Source organism: Drosophila suzukii, unplaced genomic scaffold, assembly GCF_043229965.1.
Source record: "Drosophila suzukii unplaced genomic scaffold, CBGP_Dsuzu_IsoJpt1.0 scf_5, whole genome shotgun sequence".
Taxonomy (NCBI): domain Eukaryota; kingdom Metazoa; phylum Arthropoda; class Insecta; order Diptera; family Drosophilidae; genus Drosophila; species Drosophila suzukii.
In genome coordinates this window covers 2,258,307-2,277,578 of record NW_027255937.1, presented here as the reverse complement: position 1 = coordinate 2,277,578, position 19,272 = coordinate 2,258,307, and the positions used below count along the sequence as shown (strand labels likewise).

Below are 19,272 nucleotides of genomic sequence, written 5' to 3'. Positions count from 1 at the left end.
CAAGAAAGATCTCAATTCCGTTAAAGATACCTTCTCAAACGTTCTGGACGAACTGGAACAGTGGGGCGCTTCATCTGGGGCATCTCTTTCCATTAGAAAATGTCAGGTCCTACACATTTGCCGAAAACAAAATTGCAACTTTCCCGAAATTGTATTTAAAAACAAAGTCATTCAACAAACCAATCATTTAAAAATCTTAGGAATTACCTTCGACTCTAGGCTTACATTTAAAGAACACTGCCTAAGACTTAGAAAGCAGTTAGAGTCTCGTCTCAATATAATTAAATTTTTAAGCTCAAAATACTCTCATGTACATATAAATACTTTAACTAACATAACAAGGGCATTAATACTCTCAAAAATAGATTACGGGCTCCCGATATTCGGCTGGACTGCAGCCTCCAATATCAAGAGTATTCAACCACCATACCACGCAGCTGTACCCAGATCTATCTACGCCTTTCCGACCTCTCCGACCAAGTGCACTCTAGCGGAGTCCGGACTACCCAGCATCACCCACAGGATAAAAAAAGCTACAACCCGACTCTTACCAAAATTATATACCACTCCAAATCGGTTATTAGCCGACGACTTCAAAAACATTTTTAAAGAAAGAAGGAGATACAAATATCCCTCTACTCTCCGGATATGCGCCAGCTTTAGCAAGAAATTGGACCTACCCCCACCAAACAGATTTAGATCGTCCGGGCCATCTCCACCCTGGTCTCGGAACCAACCAAACATCAACACCAAACTGCATATCTCCACAAAAAATCATACTCCCAGCTCAGTTCATCGCACCCGCTTTTAAAACGAAAAAGAACTCCTCGGTGAAAAACATTGGCCTTTTACTGACGGATCCAAAACTTTGGAATCAACCACTTTCGCAGTTATCGACGCTAACAACACCATCTTAGCGGGAGGGGCGCTCCCCCTCTACAATTCTATATTCGTGGCAGAAGCTATGGCTATATTACTAGCCTGCCGCTTTGCCACCAGTAAAAACGGAGAGTTTGTTCTGTGCACTGACAGTCTGTCGTCACTCCTGGCAATAAATAACCCCGAGTATCGCGATCCCACCATAAGAGAGATACAAAGACTAACAAAAGAACATCCAAAAAAATAACACTCTTTTGGGTCCCAAGCCATCAAGGCATAAAGGGTAACGAAGACGCTGACCAGGAAGCCCACAACATTGGCCACTCATCAACATTCATTTTCACTCCAATAAACAGCAAGGACATACACAAGCTAATAGATCGCAACTTGGAAAACCAAAAGATGGAGGAATGGTCCACTTTCACCCATAGATACCGCAAATTTAATCCCACATGTACAAAAATACCTCTCCCAGCGGCAATTGGGAGACGACAATGCAGTACCTTTATCCGGCTTCGTATAGGACACACCAAACACACACACGAACACCTATTAAAAGGCATAAACAATCCGATCTGCAGTCTCTGCGGAGGAATCCCTAACACCGACCACCTTTTAGACAATTGCCCTGGACTGGCCAATATTAGAGCCCACCTGTTCAGCTCACAGCCCCCTTCCCAAATCCTCGGTTGCCCACCCGTAGAAAATATTAAAAAAATGTACGAGTTTATAAGTAAATCAAAGCTAGCAATATAATAACAAACTAAGCCCATAAAAAACCGCATGTACAGATTTAAACACAGCAGATTAGTTACAGTCAGAGTCGAAGGCCTCCGCAGCCAGTGCTCGGAAATTTAGTATTAAGTTTAACATTGTATGATAAGCTTAATTTGTTGAATAAATAAATAAATAATTTTGTGTGCAGAGGCAAACAAAATTTTTGAACACGTCAAAATAACAAATAAAAAAAATGTATATTACATTAAAATAATAGTTTTTAATGATTAAGTCTAATTGGGTAAAATAAATCATAATATGTTGTCATTAGTGAGACAACTTCTTATAATTAAATTGAGAATTTGTTCTTAGAACAAATAGAGACATGGAACCTTTTTGCGCGTCGTCTAACGCGATGCGTCTTTGGTGCAGCGGTAGTGCTCTCGACTGCGATCCCAGCGGTCGTGAGTTCGATTCTCGCTGCGACCACGAAGATTTTTCTCAAGAAGTAAGTTGTTTTATATTTATCTTATTTCCCTGATTCTGTTTAATGACTACTTTCAGTTCGTATGACTCTAATTAGCAGTTTTCCAACGTGCGTGGAGCGGCCAAATAACAACCTTGCCCTTCTCACCCTCTCAAATTATAGTAAAAAAGGACACTAAGTCAAAATTCCCGGAAAAAGTACCGCAGATAATGTTTGCTGAGAACCAGCAAACATGTCCAAACACGTTTTTTTTATAAAAATTAGTTTTAATATTTAGGGCACTTGCTCTTGTTTTTAGGGCGCTTCACCATAATTTCAAGAAATACCGTCGTTGATGCTTAATTTGTTTTCATATGTTAAGGGTATTTGCCTTTAAAACAGAAAAATCGGCCAAGATTTAAGAAAATTAACCCTAGATCTAAGAAAAATCGCGCTAAATGTAAGACCAATGTAATAATTTGTTAGATACTAGCGTTCAAAACACTGATTTACATATGATTATCGATGTCATAAATAACGGAATCAAAAAAACTAACAAACTAAAAGAAAAACGAAAAAAAAGATCAACCAGTTAACGTTTTAATATTTAACTTACAACACTTTACAGAATATGTATAAGATATCGAATTTATAATGCAAAGGACAAGATTAGGACTATTTTATCCAAGACTATTAAAACACGATTATTTAAAAAATATGAGCCCTGAGAAATTGTTAAAAATCAAAACTTCCACTTGGCTTAAAGCAAACACAAATGAAATTTTGATTATTTCCCACATTCCTTCAGAGATAGTTAAATCTCCCGTTTTTGAAAGTATTCCTTATCCCGATGAAAATAACAACATTCTAACAGAAAATATACTTTATAAATATTTCCTATATGAAGATAAAATATTTAATAAAGAAGTAGGGAACATTGTAATTGATGATTGTATAAATGTAAGAATTAGACAGGAAAGCACTGAATGCAAATACACTAAAACTTATAAAAATTTGCAAAATTATTATCTTGAACCCAATATTTTACTGACATGGAATATCCCTAAAACATTGCTGAATCAAAATTGCATTAATAAAGGAATTCCTATAGTCGGAAGTAACCTCGTTAAAATCCTTAATTGTTCAAGACAATTAGATGAATTCACTCTTTCAAATTCAATGTTAGATTACACACAGAGTGATTACATAAATAATAATAACACAAAATTGGAACCATTGTCCTATATTAAAAAAAAATAAATAATAGAATCACATACAAAATATTATAATGTATTTCAAATAATTACTTTAACAACCTTTTTAATCATTACTATAAGCATTCTATTGTATTTATGGTATAAGTTTAAGAGCATCACAAGTAAACTTATTGTAAAATATGTAAAATCAAAGGAAGAAACACCAAAGGGCACAGAAATTGCATACGATCTACCCAATCAGATTAACATAGAAGAAAATGTGATGTGGGTGGATGGGGGAGTGACATATCCATAGTACCACCCTGCAGTACCATTCAGCGCTTATTGAGCACTCAATCACTGCAAAAAGCTCATCACTGAGCGCTCAATGAGCGCACAATTTGTATGGAACTAAGTGCTTAAATTAACATAGGCATGTCCTAGGGTTCATCAGTGCTCATAAGATAGCACGCATTGAGCGCTTTTTTGAGCACCCTTTTGAGCGCTTTTTTGAGCAGCAGAAAAAGCACACGTTCAGCACATGTTGAGCGCTCGATTAAGCAGCGGGAAAAGCACACATTCAGCACACGTTGAGCGCTCATTCAAGCAGCGAAAAAGCGCACATTCAGCACACATTCAGCGCTCATTCAAGTAGCGAAAAAGCGCACATTCAGCACACGTTGAGCGCTTAGCAGCAAATAAAATTTCAGTTGTAATTTTTATTTTTATTTGTTTATTTTAAAATTTGAGCTCGGGGGTTTCCGGTGTTATCGGAGTCGCTGGCACCTCCTTCTCAGCATCTGGTGCCGGCGTTGCCTTTTTTTGGTACAACTCAAGTTTTTAACGCACCGCATTGCCTTCTGCAGCGCCTTTTCGGGAGGTTCCGAGGGATCCACCAGGGCGATTGCATCTAGTATTAGAAAAAAATTAGTTTTAAAAATAAAACAAGACGAGAATAAAAACGAGTGACCGAAAGTAATCGTTATTTGTAAGATTTATTTATAATAAAAGAAATGTTATCTTTGGCATTCAATGTAAAAATCCCAGAAGTCTTTTAAAAATTAAACTTACAAACAATAGTTTTCAGCCTCAACAAAAACTTACTTAATAAGGCACGGGCGAAATTTGGGTAGTCTGAGCCTCTTCTTGTTTTGCCCCCCCTCCAAGTTGTGGGACAGAACAAGTTCCTCGGATAATATGCTTACGATGGAACGACTTAGCCTTCCATTTTTTTATAGATTTACCATCAGCCTTGTCTAAAAATATAAAGAAAATTAAAAAAATATCGAGAAGAAATTTGCAAACTTTTGTTTGCGGTCACTTGATTTATTTTATTTTGTTGTAAAAAATTATTTATGTATTTTTTTTTATTATTTATTAAATCATTTATTTATTTTGCAGATGCGGAAAAAATACCACTTTTCCAGGGACGGAAAATTAGAGATGTTTGAGATTTTTATTTAAATAGCCATGTTTGTTTACTTACACAAAAATAAAAATTGTGCTTTAATGTTATTAATACAAAAAATCATAAGTTATAAAAACAAACATCTCTTATTTTTGGTCCCTAGGAACTTAGCACTCAATAAGATTTTCAAATTTTTTCACAGATTCATTCATTTGTTTATTTATATGCATCGTTTGTTGTTTTTCACGTCAAAAATTAATATTTTTCACAGCTATTTTTTTCCGCCACGTGTTTTTTTGGCAATCTTCTATTTTTCATTTTTTCAATATACTTTAACATGTTTTTACTCTCACTGATTAAATAAATATTGGTCTGCGACAGACTTACCTGGGAATCGTATAGGTATCACTTTTAAACCACTGGTTTATTTTATTTAACTACCTTAATTGTGTGCAATTCTAACTCCTTCACATAAGTAAACCCAAGTGAAAAAGACGAAAAAAGTCGCGTGCCTCCCAGAAAAACAACAAGCAACAACAACAACGATTCCGCTAATCCGTTGTTGTTCTGTTTTTTTGGCATGTCCCGTTTGGTCTATGCATCTTGCACATAAAAGCAGGGTATTTATAGACATATCCGACTATGCAAATCGGTTTATAAAAATATATTCTTAAAACTTTACATATTATTAAATAATATTAATAAACCTATAAATTTGTTTAAGAAATACAAATATTTTAAAACAGAAACCTTCTATTTTAAATGGTTGTTTTATCATTTACGAACAAATGTCGCATTATTCAAAAGGCAAGGGTGCACAAAAGTCTATATATTTTAGTTGCTGGGCCTCCTTCCCATCACACGCACTTTTCCGTCTGAGACATGGCGAGAGAGGGAGAGCCCAAAATTACTTTTTGTGCGTTCTCTTTGCGGACCCGACTGAGAGCGCGTCGCTTTGCCGCCGTTGCGCTCAGCTCTGCCGGCGTCGCTGGCTTCTCTGCCGACGTCGCAGTCGGCTTCGTGATGATTGGGCGCTTAACTCAATTGTGGAACTGCAGGGCACATACTCCTATGTACATGTCCACACACCTTCACATACATGCTCACATTACGCAGTCACCCTCAAGACACCCTCTAAGAAATAAGAACCCAGATTTTATTGTTAACAAGCCAACGGAAAATTACCGAACTATAAGCAAGCCAGAGGAAAATTACCATGAATCAAAAAACCACAGTTTATAGAATAAACAATTAGAACGAGCCGCTGTTCAGACTATCGGCACGTTCCCACACTTCAGGGTACTTAGATTTCGGGACCCAAGCAACAGCAAGTCGGTGTTCTTCCAACCCAAATTATTGTACCCAGTGTAAGAGTAAATTAAATAAAGTTTTTTTTATAAAACACTTATGGTACAGACATTTAATTATGTATATGTTTAAAGATTTGGCCATTTCAACAAAAAATAAAACTTAAAAATATAAAAAAAAAATTTTTACATATATACTTTATAAATGGTATTTTAAAATAAATATAAGCGGCACAAAAAAAACAAAAATTAAAAAAACTTCATAAAATTACGTTATTTTTCAAAAAGAGGGAGATGTAGTGTATGTAGCACTGCTTATATCCAATGACCACTGTACTTAAGTACAGTAATAAATAATATCAACTAAAACACTGTGATACTTTGTTGCAATGTGTTCATAAACACTTGACTTAAGTTCAAGTGTTATATGATCCTACATTAAGGCGCATAAGGAATAAATGCATGGTCAGCATTCTTATGCTGCCCGGCTACAGTCACATATATGAATATATAAATAATATATGCTTACATAACATTCTCCTCATAAATATATATAAATTATATAAAATGCAGCCGCTTTGCTGCTGTTCTCAGCAGCAGCACTGCCCTTCGATTTAAGGCTTCATTTAAGCAACAATTTTTACATATCAATCATTCGAGCAAGATCCAGAGAAGCGACCTCTACAGTCGCTCTCTAAATAAATATTTAGACCAAAAAGATATCATATGGATGATTTCTATGGAAACTTCAAACCTGTTACAGGGGCTCATCAGCTGGGGTTTCAAAGCTTTCCCCAAATAAATCACAAGCAAAAATCAAAACTGTGGGTGTTATTATATTTTCCAACCAGAATTTCACGAGCTTTAAGCGGTTCTGGAAGTCCTTTGGAGCCGAACTTCAAAAACTCATTTTTAAGGGCACCCCCATCTGTTTTCCATAAGTTTAGCTCTTACGGTTTGGCCCAGACCGAAAACCGTTTTCGGGGCACCTGGGCGTGGCTCATCAAAAACCGACGTGAAACCACGTTGAAACTCGTTAAACCAATTTTTGACGGTCGCCATCGAAGGAGAAGAGTCTCGGTACACAGCATCCAAGCGCTCTTTGATTTCTTCTTTCTCCATTTTTCTAAAATCCGCGGACACGTCCGATTCCACACGTAGTCAAAACAAAACAAGGAGGAACGCTATAGTCGAGTACCTCGACTATCAGATACCCGTTACTCAGCTAAAGGGACCAAAGGAAAATAGAGATATGCAAGCAGCAAAGCGAGATTAAAATACGCCGGCGGTAGACAGATTTAAGCGTTATGGGCGTTAGAGTGGGCTTAGCAAATTTGGATCAATCGATAGGTATTGACGACACCAATACATTTCAGTTTAAATTTTTTATCTAGCATGAAAACTATGGGCGTCACAGGTTTGGGCGGTTTTTGGGCGTTAGAGTGGGCGTGGCAAACTTTTTTTTGGGTCAATCGATAGGTATTGATAAGAACAATACATTTTTATTCTAGCATCAAAACTGTAGGAGCCACAGCTTTGGGCGGTTTGTGGGCGTAGGAGTGGGCGTGGCACATTGCTGAAACAAACTTGCGCTGCGTAAGAAGCTCAGAAATCTGCACGCCAAATCTCAATAGCCTAGCTCTTATAGTTTCCGAGATCTCAGCGTTCATCCGGACAGACAAACAGACGGACAGACGGACATGGCTAGATCGACTCGGCTAGTGATCCTGATCAAGAATATATATACTTCCTTCTGCCTGTTACATACTTTCCGACGAATCTAGTATACCCTTTTACTCTACGTGTAACGGGTATACCTACGGGTCCGATTCTGCTGGAATTTCGAAAGTAGACGTCTACGAGAATATACTACACGATAGTAAATTTCTCTTGCGATAGTGACGCCATCGGGCGCTGAGGCTAAGTACTTATCGGGCTGCCCTCGTAGAACAACACATGATTTAAAACTTAACCAATGCATTTGAGAAAGAATAATCTGAAACTACATATTAAAGTCCTGAAAGTCACTAGGTGCCTACCAAAGTAAACAGAAAAATTCCTGCGCAGGAGAGAAACAAGAAGATTTCTCTAAACAAACTCTTGACGCTTCTAAGCCCAACTTATATGATGTCATATGTAATGACGATGTACGGGAAGTTGTGGCCTTGCTAATAACGAAAAATCAATGTTTCTTTAAACATGGAAAAAAAGGGATAGCAAGAATTGATGTTAGCGATCTGTACACCAATGGAACTCTCGATTTAGGTAACTTCTTCCACAAGCTTAAAAAGAGGCCGGTATACACAGGAAAAGCCAACTCAAATTGGCACCGAGCAAAAAGACACTTGCAGTAATTTTAATTTAATCTTTCAAAAATATGGGCAATATAATATTGAACACATTAATGGTAGCGCTACTTAAGCCGGTGACCAATCATAGAAACAGAAAAAGACCAAGAAGCGATACTGTTTACATATCATGACGACAAGGAGATCATGCAGGCATAGGCAAATTAAAAAAAAGACATTATTTACTATTGGAGAAATATGACTCGTTAAGTAAAATAAATATGTATTCTTTTACTTAACGAGTCCTATTTCGTAAATGTAATATTTGACAAAAATCAAAAGCTAGAATTCATACTCAAACTCCATTAACCATAACAGATACACGATCTAATGCTTTTGATAGAGTGATAGTGGACACAATCCGTCCGTTACCAGGAACAGAAAATGGCAACGAATACGTAGTCACTTTAATATGTGATCTTACGAAATATTTAGTAGCCATCCCAGTTGCAAGTAATAACGCAACAACTATTGCAAAAGCTATATTTGAATCTTTTATTCTGAAGTACGGTCCAATTAAGACGTTCAATATGGACATGGGAACAGAATACAAAAATTCAATTATAGATAAACTTTGCAAATACTTAGAAATAGACAATACAACGTCTGCGGCACACCACAACCAGACAGTTGGATCAGTAGAAAGAAGCCACAGAACCTTTAACGAATACATTCGTTCCTATATATCTGTTGACAAAACAGATTGGGACGTTTAACTTTTATATTTCGTTTACTGTTTTAACACAACACCCTCTATAGCACATAATTATGGTCCCCTCAGCCCAAACCGAAAATTGACTTTTAAAACTTATAGAGAGTACGATACCTTCCATCATGGCAACCATTCTTTTAATCGGACTATTAGTAAAAATGTAATATTGTTTAGCTGCGTAAGAGGTTTGTGATAGTCGAGGCTCTCGACTATAGCGTTCCTTTATAGTTTTACCTGGTGCATGCACAATCCCAACATGATGGCACAGAAAGCAAACAGATTTCCTAGGGCTGTTTTAGTCTCCACTGCTACCTGAATCCATTTACTGAGCAGTTGTGCACGGTCCAGATCCGTTTGACAGGTGAGTATCGTCACGGCTACCATCAGCTTAATGCACTGTGTCCGCTCGATTATATCCTCACGGAAAAGCTTACCGTGGGGGAGAGTCAGCAGCTCCAGACCCGAGCAGCTCAAATAGTAGTTCTCCTCGTTTGATGGCTCCTCCAAAAATAGGGCGATGTCGATGCGGGTTATGTGCTCCGCCAGTAGTTTTGGGCCCGTCTCTATCAGCATCATTTTAAATGTGTTAAGACCATCGCCGTCTAACGGGTTGTTCTCCACAGATGGCAATAGTAGAGTGACAAAATTGTCAAAATCAAACTTGCTCGCCTAAAATAAGAGAGAATGTATTTTTGTACTATATATTAACTATAACTAAAATTAATTGAAAAAAAGTTGTAACAGATCTGAGTAGATCAAGAACGAGTAAGTTGACATAACCGTTGGCAGGAGGGAGGTGGGACCCCTGCACTCCAGTTAACGGTTATAATCATCAAATTTTACGCAAAAGTTATCCTCGATGGACCACGAAACTACTGCGCGGTCAGCTATGGCCCTTTGGTTGAGTGTTTTGATATACAAATAAAATGCGATATTCTACGACTTGCTGTAAAAATACATGGGGGATCTGAATACAAATTCAACTCTTCACTTAAAAATATGTCTACTTCAGTTCTGAGCTCACAAAATTCGACAAAAAAAATTAGTTTTTTAAGCTATTGGCTGTAGAAAAGAAACATAAGGATTGAAGGTCAGCAAATACCAAAATCTTTATACCCTTCAAAATTTTCGGGACGATACCCTAGAAGGTACTGTTTCCCCTTTCATAAGGCGCAAAAGAATAAAACACAAAGTACCAATACCGGTTGCTAAAAATCTTGTTAGTACGTGAATATATTTACCTGACTTGGTTTTCCACAATTCTTTGATCTGGCACTGCTGAAGCTCTTAGAAATTGAATAGGTATTTTAATTTTTGCCTAGCATATTCAGTCAAAATTATCTCTCGAACAAATTACGAGAATTTGTTATAATGTTATTGGTAATACATTGTCGGCACGATAAAAGAAATCGACTAAACTTATTTGGAATTTTTTACTTGAGGTCAAAATGACTTATTGACTTAGATTTGACGAGTTCGCCACCTTAACCTTTCCTCCTCTACAGTTACCTATGGTACTGCTAAAAATTGCTAGAGGATATAGGAGATAAATGTTAAAATCTGCTAATCAGTGGAGTTATAAGAAATGATTTTTGTATGTACGATTTGATGACAGGGTCAGATAGCATTGAAGAATCCACATAAATAATTAAAGGGGTCTCATTGGAGTTAGGAAAAGTAGGGATGAATTTAAAAAAAGAAAATAAAATGGATTTCGAATCATCATAAAATTATTGAAAATGTCGAAAATGCTGAAAAATACAAAACAATAAGCATTGCAGAGACTGAGGGCTTCAATGAGAACCTTTTATGGATGAATTTTAGTTTTGCGTTTAATTTGCATAAGTAAAATAATAGTATTATCGAACCCAAAATATACGATCCATTAGAATGGCTATTATCGGTTACAATTGTTTAGAAATTAATAATGCAAGGGCTTTAGTTAGTGAAAAATAACTCGGACCCTGAACTAGTTGTGAATAATTTAAACAAGTGGATGTTGTACGAAGAAAAATTAAAATATTTTTAAAATATTAGGACTCCAAGATGAATAAAAGCACATATAAATATTGCTGTTCAGCATCACGTTTTTGCAGATGCTTGCGAAAAAGCTAACTTGGATAAGCAATCGGAACTGCAATGATACATTTATTAGACGTACAGCGTATGATATCAAAATATTAATAGACATAGCGTGGTGTCATGTGAAATCGGAAGATAACCCGACAAACATTGTTTCCAGAGGTATTTATGCACCAAATCAAAAGATTGCTCAATTTGGTGGAATGGGCCAAAATTGCTTTTAATGTCTAAAGAAAAATTGACATATATTCAACTGAAACAAAATGGCGATACAGCTGTTAGTGCTGTAATCACGAGCACAGGAACAACATTTCTTAATTACTTGAAAAATATTCAAGTTTTCAAAAATTGGAGCGGAAGCGAACGACATTTAAAGGTTATATTTCAGTGTTTGTGTGTATGGCTACTAAAGTCATTCACTTAGAAGCTGTTAGTGACTTAACTTTCCATGCATTTGTAGCAGCATTAAAAATAATTATATTTAGAAAGGCGAAATGAACTAAAATATTTACGGATAATGGTACTAATATGGTAGGTGCTGCTCGGAAGTTGAATGAAGAATTTCTAGAAGCCATTAAACATACTAGTATAGTACTTTCAGAAATTAAGAGCGACAAAATGCAGTGGTATTTTATGTGTTAAATTCAATCCAGTTGGGGATAATAATTTGACTTACGAAGACATTTAAGGACTGTTATGTCAGATAAAAGCATTGTTAAGTTAAAGAGCATTATATACTACGGGGAGGATAATGAAGTTTTAACACCCTGTAATTTTTGAATAGGTAGACCACTATTAGATGTGATTGAACCAATCCAAGACAATGAGAAAATTGGTAGACTATAGGTGGATACTAGTTCAAAAAGTGAAAAGATATTTTCGAGTGAAGTTGAAGGACGAATATCTTTACACACTGCAGCAAAGATATAAATGGAAAAAGGGAATTCCAAATATAGAACAAGGGCATGTTGTGCTCTTGATATCATCCAAACCATCAAATCCAAGGTGGGTCCTACGCGGGACGACTACTACTGGCTCAAGAGATGGTTGGCTTAGGCCTTCCAGCGTTAACAGGCTGCCGACGTATTGGAGCTTGGGCAAGCGGCAGCCCTCGAACTGCCAAGAAAGCTGATTTAGGGTACGGGTATACTTCAGAGGTGGCCTATACCTGTGATCTAACAGTTTTCCTAGGAAGTTTAATTAAAGCAGTAGCGGAAAAGAACTGCCGAAAGGGTTTTCACTATCCAGCACGTTTTTGGGGCACACGAGGTAATGCCAATCACGAACGGACTGCAATCGGCCACATCCAATAGGAATATTCTCTTTCACTTATGCAAAAACGACCATGGTTTGGGTTTTGTGCAACTTAAATGGCGTGATAGACTTTGTCAATGGCGCTTCGAACTTAACCTTGTGGCGTTTTAAGATCACTTAGACGAAGATCTGATACGAATACTTTTGCGGGTTGTGAAAGATAATTACTGCGTTTATGCGATGGCCATTTCACGCTTTCATTTCAGGAAATGGTCCGATTCGTGTGTGCATAAACACCGTTTCATGAATTCGACAACACACGAAAGTTGACTATGAGTTCAATCTGAAACTCCGGTAACTCTATACAATTATACAAATTATTTTTCAATTCAGTGCCAATGAAAACTAGTTTTCATCTTTTATTTTGACGTTAGAAAAACTGTTATACTGGCTTGCACACACTTTATCTTTAATATTAGCAAGATTATTTCATGCGAATCAAAAAAATATTCGGTTTAATTATCGCTCACACCTTTTTCCACCGGTTCGGCATCTCTGTCAGCTGAGATTGATAAAATGCATGAATTCGGCCACGTCGCATAAACCATAAATCATGAAACCCTTAGCATAAACACAGTAAATGATTGCAACCAGGTGGGCGTTTATATACCGAACATTTCCAAACACCCAAGTTTTTATACCCGTTACTCGTAGAGTAAAAGGGTATACTAGATTCGTCGGAAAGTATGTAACAGGCAGAAGGAAGCGTTTCCGACCCCACAAAGTATATATATTCTTGATCAGGATCACTAGCCGAGTCGATCTAGCCATGTCCGTCTGTCCGTCTGTCCGTCTGTCCGTCTGTCTGTCCGTCCGGATGAACGCTGAGATCTCGGAAACTATGGGAGCTAGGCTATTGAGATTTGGCGTGCAGATTCCTGAGCTTCTTACGCAGCGCAAGTTTGTTTCGGCACAGTGCCACGCCCACTCTAACGCCCACAAACCGCCCAAAACTGTGGCTCCTACAGTTTTGATGCTAGAATAAAAATTTTAACTGAAATGTATTGTTCTCATCAATACCTATCGATTGACCCAAAAAAAAGTTTGCCACGCCCACTTTAACGCCCACAAACCGCGAAAACCTGTGACGCCCACAATTTTCATGCTAGATAAAAAATTTTAACTGAAATGTATTGGTCTCGTCGATACCTATCGATTGATCCAAAAAAATTTGCCACGCCCACTCTAACGCCCATAACGCTTAAATCTGTATACCGCCGGTAGGTGGCGCATTTTAATCTCGCTTTGCTGCTTGCATATCTCCATAAAGCTGAGTAACGGGTATCTGATAGTCGAGGTACTCGACTATAGCGTTCTTCCTTGTTATTTCTTGGAACGTCATGGAAATATTGAAACAAGTTAACGGCGCTGAACAATGCAGCTGATACGAAAACGCTAAGCTAAGATTACCCTATGCTGCCTTAAATTATACACTAATAGGGGTTTAATAAAACTATTGGTTTTGGTTTCTCTTGCTGCAAAATGATAGCCGAGCATTCAATCCAGAATGACGACCATTACAAACAGACTATTTACACTGGGGTTGAGTTATTGTGTTATTGGGTTATTAGTTTACTTATAGTTAGTTAACTTTTAGTAATGAAAGGGCAAATAAATTAAATCGGGGTAAGTTTACATTTATATTAAAAAAATAAACCCCGGAATCAGCTTATACCGGTTTCAGTAGCTACACCGATATTTTAAGATTTAACGTTCAGCTAAAACACATGGAGCAAAGAAAAAGATTTTCTAATGGAAAAAAAAATTGAAAGAAAAAGAAAATTGAAATTTTGGGGCAGTTTGGACTCGCTTATTGTACCAATTTAAACTAAACTTAATTCCGAATTTCTGTTTTTTAGACTTTTAAGTCAAGCCGTTTTTGCTGCAGGAGCTACTTTCCATTTTTTTTATTGGTCCTCATATTAGAAGTTATGCTAAAATATTTTTTAAATTTCTTACATATGACAATTCAATTTTTTTATCTTAATTTTTATTTTTGTGTATTAAGTTTTTGATATTTTTTTATGTTCTATTTTGCAACATTTTGTTCGTTGTTAGTCACTGCAACGCAGTGAAGGAGACGTTTCCGACCCCATTAAGTATATATATTCTTGGGCAGCATCACTAGACGATTCACTGAGATCCCGGAAACTATATTGATATTTGGCGTGCAGATTCCTGAGCTCCTTACGCAGCGCAAGTTTGATTCAGCAAGGTGCCACGCCCACTCTAACGCCCACAAACCGTCAAAAACTGTGGCTCCTACAGTTTTGATGATAGAATACAAATTTTGACTGAAATGTATTGCTCTCATCAATACCTATCGATTGACTCAAAAAAAAGTTTGCCACGCCCACTTTAACGCCCACAAACCGCCCAAGCCTGTGACGCCCACAATTTTCATGCTAGATACAAAATTTTAACTGAAATGTTTTGGTTTCGTCAATACCTATCGATTGATCCAAAAAAATTTGCCATGCCCACTCTAACGCCCATAACGCGTAAATCTGTCTACCGCCGGTAGGTGGCGCTTTTTAATCTCGCTTTGCTGCTTGCATATCTCCATTTCCCTGACTTAGCTGAGTAACTGGTATCTGATAGTCGAGGTACTCGATTATAGCGCTCTTCCTTGTTTTTTATACAAGCCGTTTTTGCTGCAGGAGCTATTTGCCCTTTTTTTTATTGGTCCTTATGTTTAGAAGTTAAGATGGATTGAGTGTCTGTAGTGTTGTAGTGGCATTCGGTAATATGGGGGAACTTTAAGTGTTCTTTTGCTGCTAAGTCTGTTCTGTCGTTACCAGGGATATATTTGTGAACTGGAATTCACAGCAATTTAATATTTGGTTGGTGGTGGTTAAAGATGTCTCGATCACGGGAAGTGTAGATGGATTGAGAAAACGATCGAAATCAGCGAAGCTTTTATTGTGTTCATATTAATTTTTCATTAATTTTCCGATCATTCGTATGTCAGCTAAATTACATATTTGTTAGAATTTTTAGAAATTAAATTCGAAACTCGAATATTCCTATATAACGGCGGACAGACAGACATGACTAGATCGACTTGTCCGATGATGCTGATCAAGAGCAAATATACTTTTTTGGGCCGGAAATGTCTCCTGAACTGCGATGCAAAATTCTAACTAAAATCATAATATTCCCTTTAATAGCATTAAAATGCCATAAATACTGATACGTCGGCATATCAGTGCCCGAGTCTGAGAAGAACTTGGGCCGAGGGGAGTTGCGTCCTGAGCCGGCACGCTGGCTGCCGGCTAAGCTTTCTGTATTTGGGGTGGGTCCTTCGGAAACATCTCCCTCTGTAACGTTACGAGAACAAATATATCGTGCCTAAAAATTGGATAGAATATGTAAAGTCTGTCTACACTACTCCACAAGCACGATGGGGCTGTGTTTCGGCCACATACCTTCCCTGGACACGTCGTGTGCCAAATGGATCTTCGCGGGCCATGCTATACGATCCCCTAATATCTTAGTCGACAGTCGAAAGTTATACTATTGCACTATGGGGAATTTGACCACTTTTTCTTGACTCATTTTTGAAAAATCGTTAAAAATTGGTTTTGTTTATCAGAATGTATTAGGATAACATGAAGCCTGTTAAAGCCTGTTTTTATTTCAACGAGGTGGCAGCGCTTGTAAGTCGCCTTTTATTCTTAATAGTTTAAATTGTCAAAAAGTATAAAGCTAAACAAAGCACTGCAGTTTTTGATATACCATTAGGCTCAGTTAGTATAAAAGTGCACTTTTGCGCACTTACTTTTAAATTTGTCTTGTAAGAGCTGTACCTAGTAATGCATATTTCTCACAATTTTGTCTCGTAAATGCCAGCTTCGATGGTTTCTTAAAAAACAGTGTGCAACTTTTGGATTTTAAAAATCTAAGCCGCTGCTCCGATCAAGATGATTTTAAGATGAACAGTTATTCTATGGTCCAAATGCTAAAGTTTTTTTTTCAAATATCTAGCATTTTTATACCCGTTACTCGTAGAGTAAAAGGGTATACTAGATTCGTCGGAAAGTATGTAACAGGCAGAAGGAAGCGTTTCCGATCCCACAAAGTATATATATTCTTGATCAGGATCACTAGCCGAGTCGATCTAGCCATGTCCGTCTGTCCGTCTGTCCGTCTGTCTGTCCGTCCGGATGAACGCTGAGATCTCGGAAACTATGGGAGCTAGGCTATTGAGATTTGGCGTGCAGATTCCTAAGCTTCTTACGCAGCGCAAGTTTGTTTCGGCACAGTGCCACGCCCACTCTAACGCCCACAAACCGCCCAAAACTGTGGCTCCTACAGTTTTGATGCTAGAATAAAAATTTTAACTGAAATGTATTGTTCTCATCAATACCTATCGATTGACCCAAAAAAAAGTTTGCCACGCCCACTTTAACGCCCACAAACCGCGAAAACCTGTGACGCCCACAATTTTCATGCTAGATAAAAAATTTTAACTGAAATGTATTGGTCTCGTCGATACCTATCGATTGATCCAAAAAAAAATTGCCACGCCCACTCTAACGCCCATAACGCTTAAATCTGTGTACCGCCGGTAGGGGGCGCATTTTAATCTCGCTTTGCTGCTTGCATATCTCCATATAGCTGAGTAACGGGTATCTGATAGTCGAGGTACTCGACTATAGCGTTCTTCCTTGTTTAAAGTATTTTTATACAATTTTTTTCTGATTTTTGAGTTATTATGCAGCATTTTTTTGCAGAAGCGAGCGCCCGTTGAGATAATCAAACGCCAATAGAGCAATGGCCGAGAGAGCAAGGCCGACACAGCAACAGCAAGAGAACTGATAAGAGGGAGATTAATTTCAAATCTTGTAATGAAAAGGTCAAATCATAAAGGAAAGACATTTGTAAATTCCTTAAGCTTTGTTTTTGCCCCTCCCTCTCCTCACAACGTTCTCAATCCTTCCACAACCTTGATCCCATCCTATCTATAGCTAACCCCACAATCGACAACTTCAACATCATCTCAAACTTCCTGATCAAAGCTAAAATTATTAATAAAATTGTGAGGAGTTGAATAAAATAGAAGCAGCAGCAGATGGCCGGCCGCTTACCAGATACGCGGCGAATTCGCGTAGTAACGGCGCGGCGAGGAGAACGAGAGAGTTTGAAGACCAAGGGTGGAGATCGAGAGAGTTTGGAGACCAACGAAGGAGAGCGAGAGAGTTTGGAGACCAATGAAGGAGAGCGAGAGAGATTGGAGACCAAGGATGGAGATCGAGAGAGAATGGAGACTTCGCGAGCAGAGCAAGAGTGCCGTGTGCAAAAGGGGATAACGGAACTCCACCGGACTTTGGACTCTCCCGTGAACTTTGGACCGGGAGGGGAAGTGCCACATCTCGACAGTGGAGCGGCACACAGGCGTGCCACAAGCGGCACGGGAATCAGCGGGACTGCAGCAGTGGGCGGAGCATCGATGGAAAGCGGTTCGTGAAGGACAAGTGGGTCAACCAGGAGGCACGGACTTTGGACCCAGAGTGGAGAGATCCAGGGGGCCGTGCGCAAATGGGAAATAACGGTTCCCGGAAGCCCTATATAAGGCCGCAGAGCGCTGGCAGCTGGATCAGTCGATCACGAGGAGTCAAACCTTCAAGATCAGTTAAAGTACCAAGTAAACAGTCAGTCAAGCAAATAATCTACGAGGGAGCTACAACCAAGCGAGTCGTCGGAAGCAGCGCCGTGGGAAGCATACAAGGAGCAAGATCGCCACGTCGAGACGTTCGGGATTAGGACATCAGGAATCTCCGAATTGAGACACAGGTGGCTGAGTTCTGGAAGGCATCACGCGAATAAGTCAAGGCGTTTTGTCACGACCACACCCTGGAGAGTCGCCCGGCGGTTCTGTCAGAGACAAGCAAAAGAGTCCTACGACGAAGAGCCGTCAGCTTGGGGAGGAAAGTTGCCTGCGACCCAGCGTACCTTGCCCGACCAAGCAGGACCTGACGGACGAGCGGTAGATCGATTTGCGGTTTCAAGAGGCGGCAGCCTGGAGAGCCCTGCGATTACCGGCGAAGTTCCCGAGCAGCGACCGCCCAGCTCCCCGAGCGCCAGAACGACGAGATACTGGTCAGAAACAGCGCAGAGGACATCGACAGCGACACCAGCAGACATTTCCGGCAGCCACGTTACCATCGCCGTCACGCATTAGGGTGAAGCCGGGTGGAACGTTCGTCTGCGCTAGGCGTAAATCGAAGTGAACCGCTAGACAGCCTCCTGGCGACAGCCTTGACTGTCAGCGCGAACTGAGCAAGAACCTAGCGGGACCGTGCGGGACAGAGCAAGGGACAGGTGCTGCCTCGAAAGGCGTCGGCCTGGAGAGCAAGGCTTGTTCACCCTAGTCTGAGAACGGTGACGCTTCCCTAAGCCCACAAGGCCGAACTCTCTGCGGGTCTAAGGCGCAACAAGCGACCCCGAGGCAACGCGTCGGCAAGCAAGCAGAGGCGGCCACTACGAGCGTCCCGAGACCCAGGATCCAGAGGAGGACGAGTCAACGCGTCGAGGAGCCAGAAAGAGGAGCGCCAGCAGCCGGCGGAACCAGAGCCAAGAGATACCGAAGCCAGCCCAGCCACACACCCGCTGTACTAATACCACGAGAATTAATCCCACTTTTACCATTTGAACCCTTTGTTTTGTCACTGATCTACGGGCAATCACGTCATATAAATTTGGTGGGACGAACGCACAATCTTCTGAGCTAGCCGCACGAATCTCGTAGCGAGCAGACACACAAAATCAGTTCGTTACAAAATATAATTTAAATAAAATAAAAATAAAATCAAAAATAAGCATAAAAATAAAACACTGTAA

At 39.2% G+C, this 19,272-nt stretch overlaps 1 protein-coding gene across 4 annotated transcripts in view; it reads right to left on the bottom strand.

The window, feature by feature from the left end:
• LOC139354980 (SH2 domain-containing protein 3C) overlaps positions 1–19,272 on the bottom strand; it is a 247,846-nt gene that overhangs the window by 38,181 nt on the left and 190,393 nt on the right. For 2 of the 4 annotated variants that reach the window (XM_070999256.1, XM_070999252.1), the window contains one exon: positions 9,268–9,702. The exons of 1 other annotated variant lie outside the window; for it this stretch is intronic. In XM_070999256.1, coding sequence (XP_070855357.1) covers positions 9,268–9,702 — 435 coding nt within the window. The remainder of the gene's footprint in view (positions 1–9,267; positions 9,703–19,272) is intronic. One more of the 4 variants, XM_070999254.1, reaches the window with a different exon arrangement.